Source organism: Dermacentor silvarum, chromosome 3, assembly GCF_013339745.2.
Source record: "Dermacentor silvarum isolate Dsil-2018 chromosome 3, BIME_Dsil_1.4, whole genome shotgun sequence".
NCBI classification, from domain to species: domain Eukaryota; kingdom Metazoa; phylum Arthropoda; class Arachnida; order Ixodida; family Ixodidae; genus Dermacentor; species Dermacentor silvarum.
In genome coordinates, this window is record NC_051156.1 from 93,658,791 (window position 1) to 93,670,064 (window position 11,274).

Below are 11,274 nucleotides of genomic sequence, written 5' to 3' on the forward strand. Positions count from 1 at the left end.
GGGACGCCGCACGGCGGAGGGAGGGAGTGACATAGCCCCGAGCATAAGGTGCATCGCATCTAAAATGTTATTTTGAATAACCAAAGAGGAGGAGGAGGAAAAAACTTTATTAAATATGTAAAATGTTTAACGGCATTCATTACGGAAGAGAACTCAAACAAGCGCGCACGTACGCGCGCTTTTGTTTGTGTGTGTGCGCGCGCGCGTTTGTACGCGTGCGCGTGTGTGTGTGCCATTAATCTCACGAGGCCGCCGCGACGCCTGCATGCGGCCTCTGAAATGAATGGTGCACCGGTAAGTGCGAACGCTGAGAAACGCATAATGCGGTAAGTTGGCTCCTCTCTCACGTTTATGTCTGGACAGGCTGCGCCATCTAGTGGCGCTGCCGAGAAGTTCACGCGTGACCTCCGAGACTAGAAGCATGGCGCGCCAGTGCCTGCCAACGCAGATAATTGCTCCTTCACTTGCCGCACACCCGGTGGCATATACACTCAGTGACCAAAGTTGCCGAGAGGCTAATTGGAGAGCGGCGCATACTCAATGCTTTCAGACGCGAGACGTTCACTGAAAAGCGGCACGTGCTCAGCAAATGTGTGACGCGCAGCCTGCTAAAGCGTCGGGTCCTTGAGGAACAATTGCGACGTGGGTTCGATTCCAATCAGCATCGCAGAAGTTTAAGGGATCCTTCTCGTCATTGTAGAGCGGCAGATTTCCAGATGGCACTTTCCTTGTTGCCCTAGTTGGCGTCAAAGACGTTCGTTGATGAGTGACATACACCTACTGGCACGTACCCATTCACCCAAGTTGGTATCAAAGAGGTTCGGTGAAGAGCGGCCCGTATGTACGCATTGCCACATACTCAGAGACCCAACTTGGTCTGACGGTTGGTTTCAAACGCTGTTTCGTCAGCACACTGCAGCAGCCTAGCGCTACCCATTCAATCATTGACTACCCATTGACCCTGCTTAGGCGAGAAAACGGTTACATACATACATACATACATACATACATACATACATACATACATACATACATACATACATACATACATAACATACATACATACATACATACATACATACATACATACATACATACGTACGTACGTACGTACGTACATACATACATACATATACAAAAAGAACTAGCACCCGGAGTGTACGTGGAGTACCCCAATAATGCTAACGCAATAAAAGCCCCCCTCAAATCTTATTGGCTAGAAGCCAGTAGCCAACTCACCTCTTGACTTCCAGCAATGACGACGTACCCCTGGGGCCAGCCGATCACGGTGAGAATCTGCACCAGCCACCAGGACAGGTGCTGCATCAGAGCCGCCGCGGTGAAAGTGTTCGTCAGATACTGGACGGCACGCAGGACGCGCACGTCTTGCACGGCTGCCATCGTACTGGAGTCCACGGAACGGCCCCCGGGCGCGTCGACGACCGGGTTGAGCCAGTTTTCCAACGTGGTGTTGGCAACGGCATCCGCGATCGCGGCGATGGAGCTTACAACGGCCCTGGGGGCGGGTCCGGGCGATCGCGCGGCGTCCAAGGCAGTGAGTACGTCTTTCTCGACGGCCAGCTCTCTCGCGATGTTTTCAGAGTCCGGCGGGGTGGCATTGTAGTGCGCGTAAAACAACCTGTAGTACTTCTCGCGGCTGTTGATGAAATGAAGAGTCCGAACGAAGTTGAGCCACGACGAAGCCTGCGCACCGGTCTGTATAGAACACGCGGGAAGAGGATAAGCTCATTCACACGCGCGACTCGCGCAGAGGTCGAAAACAGTCGTTAATATTCTCTTTGGTCGAAAAGGGACTGTTTTGGTTATGCTAGATTTTGCAGTTTCAGTCACGCGACCGCAGTCGCAAAGTTTATGAGCCAATCAGATGCGCAACAACAGCACGTCCGTATAGGCTGCCGATTATTTTACGTGGCGATGGCATTGCGAGCAGACGAGAACGGCATCAATCGCGAGACATTTTGGTGTGGCGACTGGCCGTTAGCACTTGGCGGTGCGAACATCGATCACGCTGAGTCGCTTTTTGCTCACCAGTGGCAATCGGTCGCGCAACCTCCACCAATCGCCTGTGTGAATGATCCCTAAGGCGTCTAAAACGTTTAATACGCTCTCTGCTGGCGTGTATATTGACACAATGATGTGGGGCGTCCACACCGCAGGAAGGCGCGTGCAAAGGTCGACGTCATGAAAGACGATGAAGCGCGTAAGCTGTACGCTCTTCTTCTGACCCGCCATTAAAGAGAAGTGCCTATTTTTCAAGCCTCCGTCTTCAACCTACGTTACAATATAACCGAAGTGCTTGAGGGGCGCCCGAAGTAAATCGATGAGGGACGCCAAAGGACCTGAAATGCGAACGTCGCCACAAAGCCGCGTCTAATACTACTGACGGTGGTGAACATGCCAGTGATTGTCGTATTGATTACTGAAATTGTTCGCAGTTTCTCGTCCTGTCGCAAATATCTAGTTCAGAAGTTGTAAGCGCCGCACAATCGATCGCTAGCGGCAAGATAATATTCTGGCCGTTCTTAGCATGCTGTATATAGCCGTGGGACATCCATTGCTTAGTTTGCTTGCTCGCTTGATTGACTGACTAATCGAGTTTAAAGTTACACATCCGTACAGTGACGACACAATGCAGTGAAATATTTGGGATTAAGTTTCAATACCTGGTGACTTTAACGTGAACTCGAAAGCACGGTACGCTAAATGCATTTTGGCCCACTCGACCGGATCGCGGGCGGTCATGGAAGCCACGAGATTGTGCTCTGCAGCCGATCGCCGTTGCCAATAAGCCTTTGCGGAATGCAACGGGGCATGCTACATGCTATTTTAATTCTACAGGAGCACAAACTAGGCGGCGGGCAGTATTCATATCCTTGCATATCTTCCTCAGACCCCAAGACATCCCACGGGCATAATATTGTTTCGATTCGGTTCGTATTACCTACGTTACAAATATGACAATCTTACAGCGAAGCTGTTACCCTCTAGTTGTTCGGGAATTTAGAGCGCAGGTCTTAAGCTTCCATTGCTGCGGCGAGAGTCGGCGTCCCCGAACGCAGCGAAGGATGAAAGAGCGAACGCGGAGCGCAGCGGGGGTTGAAGGACGGCGATAGCGAAGAGAGCGCGAGGAGAAAAGTGGAGGAGGAGGGTGCAGCGGAACCATGAGGCGGAAAGCGGAGGAGGAGGGTATGGTGAAAGCGTGAGAAGAAAAGTGTAGCGCCACGCAAGACAGGCTCTGCGGCGACGAGGCTACGAGATGGCGCCAGAGTAGCGCACGTCAGACATATTTATTTCAAAATACTGCGAGCTATCAATCTGGCCCAAGCAGGAGGGGCTGCAATATGAAAATACTAAACAACTAATAGAAGTATACAGCGAGAAATACAATTTGCAGGCTATCATTACAAACAGTATCAGCAGTATAATATGTACATTTATGCTTAAAAAGAAAAAAAAGAATTGCTCAATTGCAGCAACAAAATCTCTTGATGCAACAATAGCGGCGGGAAGCAAGTTCCAGTCCTCAATAGTTCTCGAAAAAAATGTCGCAGTTTCGTCGAAAGGCGAAGCATCAATTGCGATAGCAAATTAGTAGAGAGCTATTCGGAGTAGGGATAGTATTTTTATCGGCTGCATGAACTTGGACACATTCGCTTACTAACTGAATTAACAAGCGTCGTGTCAGCGCGCACAAGCAAACATGAATAGACCATACTGAATGACCGCAGACAACGACTGTCAAAACGCTGGCAGCAAGCAGCGGGCGAAGGTTCGTGCGGTCTGTCGCTTCAGCGGAAACTGAGCGGCGAATGCACAGCGCACACAAAGGCCAGAGCCGTGTGAAGATAAGAGACGGTGCGGGCGACCGCCACAGCCGGGCAAGTACAAACGCAGTTGTTGGCAGAGTAGAAGCTGCCCCCCCCCCCTCCATACCGTGCTGCCTTCCCGCTTTGTTGCTTTCGCGTGGGAGATTGAGTGGCTAGTTCCCCTTGCGCCCGGTTGCAAGATACGCATTTCGTGCCGCAGCAGAGCGTCGCCCCGCCTCCCTCCCTCCCATACCCCCATGGCCTTTCGCGCGACGGTCGCGTTTGCTTTCCGTCGTGCGTTCGCTCTCCGTGATAGCGCGTGGGGGAATACGGCGCGCGGCGACGATTTTATCGGCCTTGGACTTTATACGGAACCTCACGGCGACGGCGACGCCGACGGCAAAAATCCGGTTGAAGTGTCCATATAATTGCTATCGCAATAAAACTAAATTTAAACTGTTTGTCTTCGCAAATATAGTATGAAGTGAATGTTACCGGCTGTGACACGTTCTTCGAGTGCTGAGGGGACGAACACAACTTGGTAGATTAAGAATAAATGTTCCTGTCAGGCATTTGTAAAGAAAAGTCCAACGATTGATTTTCCTTCGAGTTTCTATTCCGGTATGTGGTTTGCTGTCATAAGAAGAAGGGAAGGTGAACCATGTTTTTTTATACTTGCCAAATATGAATCTAACTGCCTTATCGCGAAACGCAAACACATATATAGCTGCGCTCAAATTTCGCATTAGGGAGTATCGTAATCGTCGGGGAATTTTTTCGAGGCGTCGTCCTCTCGAAAAAACAACGAATATACTGGCTGGCGCGGACAATCTGCCTCGTGCGGCACCTTCCAAACGGTGCAAAGTGTGGAGCGACTGCCTCGCTAATCGCGAGAGGCCGCGCGTGGGCGCGATTCCCAGCAGCTGCCGCAGACAGACCTCCCAGACGACGCGCGGTACTCCGGCGCCATCTCGTGGTCATCGTCGCCGCACTACGCTTTTCTTCTCACGCTTTCACCATACACTCCTCCGCTTTCCGCCTCATGGTTCTGCTGCACCCTCCTCTCCGCTTTCCTCCTTGCGTCTTTCATCCCCCGCGGAGCTCCGTGTTCCCTCTTTCATTCTTCGCGGCGCTCGTTCGCTCGTTCGCAGGAACGGGCGCCTAAAAGCTGCGCTCTAAAAACCTTCAGCGATTGAAGCGAAAAGTGCTTACATTCTTTGGTATATCACGCATATAACATGCAGCTCAGCATTCGTTTCAATAAAGAACAAACATAAAACAAGCATCCAAACCACATAATTGATAAGGGGCTCCTGCTAACAATGTGAAACACGTATATATAGCCCTCCCCGCATGCGTTTCCCAGTAAACATTACATTTGCGCAAGCTGCTGCGGCGACGGCAGCTTGCGACGTGGAGAGTGACGTCATTGGCCTTTCATATATAAAAGAACCAGCCTTGCAATAGATTTCATTGTTGCTGCAGCACCGCTATGGTTAGGCAACGCATAGTTAGGACTCCCGAGGAGCAGCGTTAATACAAGGAGCGGCAAAGGGAAAAACGGCCATACGACCAGCGGAGGCGTGCTACCAAAATTCATAAACTTCGTTCCCAAGAGGCTCAGCGCAAGCCAAAGCCAAGCCAGGGAGGACCCAAATGTTCGTGCTCAAGGGGCTCAGCCTATTCATGTGGGACAATGCAATAAAGCATATTGCATACCTCCCTCGGCAGTTGTAGTGGTGGTTTTCAACAGTTTCGCTGGACATCTACTTTCGGAGGGCCGAGGTGGCGAGTCAATTTAAAAAAAATATATTCTACTTAGAAATTGCAGGCAGCATCCCCTCGCACGTGGAGGAAAGAACTGTTTTCGTCTGTTTCGTGTAGTAAACAGATTCTTTTATCTTTCTTTTTTTTCCTACTTTTTCGCTTAAAGAAAGTGCAAGATTGCGTGGTTGATTGGCATGTTGATGCTGCGCACTGCATTTTCATGTCAGTCTGCGGTATTCGCAACGTACATATCTCACGGGTGCGTTCCGTCGTCTGTGACGACGCAATGGGCCAGATCAAATTGGTGTCAATCTTCGCGATGGCTGACGACAGGAATACATACCACTACGCGTGCGCGTCCTCCGATGTCTTTTTTTTTTTCGTCTTCGAGGAGTATATTACGTTCCGAGTTAACCTTGAAATGGATTTAAGGTAATGCACATTATTACAACGTACCGAGGGACGTTTCACGGGCAACATCGTTGCCCCAAATTAAAGAACACTTTCTTCTATTAACGCATTTTCGAGCTCAATCCACTCGCCTCGACGAACAGTGCCGGCAAGCGGCTGTAGTTGGCGGACAATCGACCGCGGCCGACCGTGTGGACGTAGGCGTGGAACCAGGTGTCGACGCCCCACTTGAGAGTGAGTTTCAGGACGGCCTCCAAGGGATGCGCCTCTTCCGCGCTGCTGCTGTTGCTGCTGCCACCTGGCGGGTCGAAAGGCCACGGCACCGACACGTGCGCGAAAAACTCGCGGAAGCTTTCGACGGACGGCGGAGTCTCGTAGCGGCCGTAGCTGCACTCCCGCAAGAACTCGGCCACCATTCTGCACGAGGAGAGAGCAGCGGGGATCATCATTAGTTGGACGTGTAGCGTGATATAGTATTAGCGATACTAATAATATATTGTTATAATATTACAATAGTAATAACATCGATGTGCCATGATGATTATATGTGACTGAATTCAGAGGGCACGCTCAAACCCACAACTCGCTCGTACGTTGGCACCTTGCCGAACTTATACGTATATACAGGGTGTCCCAACTATCAAGCACCAATATTTGTTTGCCGTCGCTTGGATATATTCAGATAATTTTTTTGCATTCCGCCTAATTACATAATTAGTCTGAATTAATTCATCACCGTCTCAAGTATTACAACTAGCTGAAAAGTGTCAATGAGAAAATTGTAGAGCAACATGAAAAACTCCCATAAAGCTTTCTGTTGTTCAGTATACGTGCCACATAAACGTGTTTTCCCGAGCGTACGTGAAAGAAGCCCGCGAATACACGCGAAATTGCCGCGCGACTGGCCGCTCGAGGCACTTCACGCAGTACTCCACTATGCTCTCCAAATGCTCTCTTCCGGCACCTCGGCAGAAAGACGGCTACACTGGAAGACGTCTTCACTCACCTCAGCATGCCCAATATCGCCACCATGTATAGTTTACCAATGTTAACTGGACTTCGTCTTTCTACTTTTATAGTAAATGTATTCGTGCTCTTTGTTCCCAGCTCTTTTTTTTTAATTCTACTATTAACCGAACACGGATTGATATGTCTAACGAAATTTATTTGATCATGCTTTCAAAATCAAAAGCGCTTATCTTGATAGTTCCTGCTTGCTTAGAAAACCACGTATAACCCGTCAAGCTCAAACCTGCACAGTATACACGGACAAGGAGTGCAGAAGCGCTGCATACTTAGTGCTGCGAGCACTAAGGTGACGGCATTCTTGGGTGGGGCCCGAGCTTCCAGGGCCCCTCCCCTGGATACGCCATTGCATAGGGTTAGGTATGCGTGAATAAATGTAACTTGCGTGTTTCGGTTATACGTCTCCTCTGTACCCTATAGTGCCCATACACCTTGTGCAGCACGCTCAAGAGGTTTCACGCCCCCGACTGCGGCTACGTCCCTGATTGATTTTACTGCCTGGTAGAAACCGTATACCAGCAAGCCGGGCCTGTCAGATGAAATAGGAACTTTAAGGCATATCCTATGGGAGTGCAGCTACTCCCCGGGATATAATTTATTCACGGACGAAGAAGCATGGGAGACCGCGCTTCAGAGCGAGTACCCGGCGGCACAGGCCAACATTGTCCGTCTGGCAGCTGAAGCGGCAAGCCGCTTCGTCTACTAACCCCTTGCCCATTGGGGTGACATCGGGCTCCCTGGATGCCTACGAGTGGTATCGGAGTTCCGGTGTCACCCCTTACGAACAATAAAAGTTTTCTCACTCACCGAAGTTGAAAGTCGGGCACTTCATTTTGTTCGCGTTCATGACCGGAAAGCCATACGGCAGACGACGCCGTGACAGAAAAGAACAAGCATAAAAGCTAGGCAGAATGGACTTACTTCTTATCCCACAAATCGCGTACTGGCTTTCATTCCAATGACGAATCTAATTCTCATGCAGCTTCGCGGCGTGACAAAACCTTTAAGGCTGTTTCACATGCATGGCGCGATTTTCACTCGGAGACAAAGCGATTTTCCTCGCGCTCTGCGACGACTGGGTTACCGTCAAGTTTGTCGCGGAGTCGTGGCGATCGTGGAGCGATTGTGTGCGAGGCAACAGCTATAGCGCCATCGTAATAAGGGCTATACTTCCGACGTCTGCTTTATTGCCGGACGTTGACTCGCACCGACGCTCATTTGTGCCGCAGCTGCGGACTAAGCAGTCCTACAATTCTCAACACTTTTGAACACCACAATCCACAATATTTATCCTATACTTTAAAATAAAATAACAGAATGGTAACACTTCACTATAGTTTGCGTATTGCTTTTTTTATTGTACCGGTACAGCTGTGAATAACTTGGTATAGCAACCTTAGGCATCGCTCCGACTGAAAATCGCGCCGTGTTCGTACTAAGAGTGGACGACGCTGTACATCAATGATTTTGTTCGCTCCACGCCACTGCACGTGAAACAGCCTTTTTAGTCGTAAACTTTTGTCGCGATCGACCAACTTACGCGGACGCCGTGAAAGCGGTGTCGCCGTCCACGAACAGCTTGGCCATCTGCAGCTCGTAGTCCCGGATGACCTGCTCGACGACGCTCTGCGCACCTCGGCCTCCGCTTCTGGCTCCGTAACCGCGGCGCGAACCCTTCGGGCAGACGAACGCGTCCAAGTCGTCGCATGGGTCTACGCTGTAGTTGAGCACGCCGTCGAATGCCGCCGCCAGTTCGGCGCACGCGGCTGACATGCAGACGCCGTGGGCGGCGTGCTCGATCCTGTTGCCCATGAACCACAAGAGGAGTGCCACGACGGACACGAACACGAACGCGAACAGGAGCAGGAACGGCAGGTACTTCGCCTCGTTGTTGTTCGACCGCTGGCTGAGCGGGACCATTCGCCCCGGTGTCGTGTAGGTCTTTAGCGAAGTCGCCTGCGAGAGGCCGAGAAAGTCAGCGATAGAGTTGTGTGCCGTCCTATGGTGCTTTCGCCGAGAATCAGCCGTGGTCGCTGGCGTGAAGTCGCGCGACTTCAAGGGGTAATCAGCAACCAGTGCTAATGGTCCTGCTTCAAAGCAGATATGTCGCACGTTAATGCGTACGTTTATGTGCGTGCGTGTGTTAAAAATAACGGTTGAACAAGCAATGTCTCTGTAGCCAACGTTTCGACAATACCTGGTGAATACAAGTCACCTGGCCGAAACGTTAGCTATACTGAAGCGACGTGCCCTGTTCAACCTCTAGAGATCACTTCAAGCGTCTATTTTTCTGTGAACTTCTGTCACGTTTGCGTGTGCTTATGTAAGTGAGTGTGTGTGTGGGTATTTCAGTGCGTGTGCTTCCAAAGGTTTTACATCATGATGGAGACAATCATGAGAAAAAAATAACACGTTATTTAGACCTTGTGTTGTGAGATTAACTATGCAGCTGGGATGTAACCGCGGTACGCACGGATTAACGTTTTCGTTTTCACTGTGTATACGGCTTCCCTAGATTCCTCCGCCAAAGCGCAACGCCCTCGAACCAATCACCGCTCTATATTTAATTCCACTTACCAGCTCCTGGAGCGTAGTGTAAGAGTACGTAGTAGACAACCTCCTCTTGCCGTGGCACTCGGAGGCAGTTCCCTCGTTGGCACCAGGCGTCGTGCCAGACGTTTTTGCTGCTTCACTGCCACGTCTCCACTTGCCGTAACATGGCTGTGCCGCCAAGTCGGGCGAGCACACCTTCACTGTGCCGCGAGATTTGCTGGCCTTGTCACTCTCCGTTCTACCGCAAGCTACGCACTCTGTTTGGCTTTGGGGCACTTCTACAGTCATTAGTTCGGCACCGACAGTGCCTGTTTTGGCGGCATCACACGGGATATCTGCGTGGCTTACTGGCTCTCGAGACCGGCCATTCTGCCTCGTATCAAAACTTCCGTCCTTCTGCTGGTCTTCGTCGTCACCACCAACGTCCGCAGTTTGTAAGTCTTGGCCGGTTCGTGTTGCTGCCGATTGTTTTCCCGCCTTGCTGTGAGCGTCTGCGGTGGTGAGTGGTGAAACTCCGCCAGGCTGTCGCCTTTCGCTAGCAGCGACACTAGCTTCGGCGGAGGTTGCCTTCGATTTGCTGCGTTTGGAACGAAGCTCCTTCTTTCGGCGCGAAGTTGAAACGGGTTGTACTTCCGTACCCGTCCTCGAGTTAAGCGAAGAGGGCTTCTTTCGGCGGCGGCGCCGAGCTCGACTTTGCGCTGTTGTGGCCGAAGCTTGGGTAGCAGGGCCCGCGTTCTGTTTGGCTCCATCCGTAGGACCAGCCTCCGACTGACGCACGCCTGCTGGATGACCAGGCTCTTCTGCCGGAACTTGAGTTGGAGCAGGGTTTCCACTGGCTGCAGGTTGTTGCTTTACGTTGTTGCTCGGGAGCAATGGGGATGCCCCGTGCTTATCGGGTTGCGTATAAAGAGCGAGAGACGTTGCCGTCGCCAAGGGAACTGGAGCTGTCTTGGCCCCTTTGCCACTGGCTATTTTAGCTTCCGAGGAGATTTGGCGTGGGTGGACGGACGGCCTCATTGGCTTCGATTCGTTGTCCATGGGGGAGGGAAGCCGACCTCAGTGCCACTTGGCTCGCAGATTGGCGTGGCTGCTTGCGGCGGATATCTCACCTAGAAATGGGAAGAACACAAACGGCCCCCATGTAACTCACGTAAACATCCGCATGCGATATTGACACGTGTACTTATTTATCTTTCACCGGTGACCGCTTTCCACCGGCTAACACATGTTAAACGTTATCGCTCGGCGCATGACGTGCCTACATGTATCGGAAGTTTCTCGAACGTTATCGATGCTTCTATCCGTTGTCTGTTGTCACCGACGCTTATGTAATCTGATTGTATGGGCGACGCGAATTGTCTAGTACTTTCTGGAAGATACGAGGGCCCCATGTATTACTCTGGAACCTTCGCTCACTCATGTATAAAAGCCGACGCATTTCGCCGCTGATCAGATTTCGACGATCGCCGCCTGTTCTATCGTTCTGCTTCGAGTGCAACTTGCTTTTGTGGGCACAGGTTCGCCCAATCAAAAGTCCGTTCCGTCATTCACAGTTTTACGACTGTTTTCTTCACCGTCACTACTACGTGACGATATACACGATTACATTGGTGATCGATTGCAGTCCAACAGACATCTATAACATTTAGTATTGTAAGCGTTCCTCCGAGTATACCTGCGTTTCATATAT

The 11,274-nt window shown here is 50.9% G+C and overlaps 1 protein-coding gene across 1 annotated transcript in view; it reads right to left on the reverse strand.

The window, feature by feature from the left end:
- LOC125944293 (uncharacterized) overlaps positions 1 to 10,633 on the reverse strand; it is a 29,881-nt gene extending 19,248 nt beyond the window's left edge. The window contains exons 1-4 of the mRNA XM_049664647.1: positions 9,609 to 10,633; positions 8,572 to 8,987; positions 6,137 to 6,422; positions 1,240 to 1,716 (exon numbers count right to left, since the gene is read on the reverse strand). Coding sequence (XP_049520604.1) covers positions 1,240 to 1,716; positions 6,137 to 6,422; positions 8,572 to 8,987; positions 9,609 to 10,622 — 2,193 coding nt within the window. The 5' untranslated portion in view covers positions 10,623 to 10,633. The remainder of the gene's footprint in view (positions 1 to 1,239; positions 1,717 to 6,136; positions 6,423 to 8,571; positions 8,988 to 9,608) is intronic.
- Between the last annotated feature and the right edge of the window lie 641 nt (positions 10,634 to 11,274).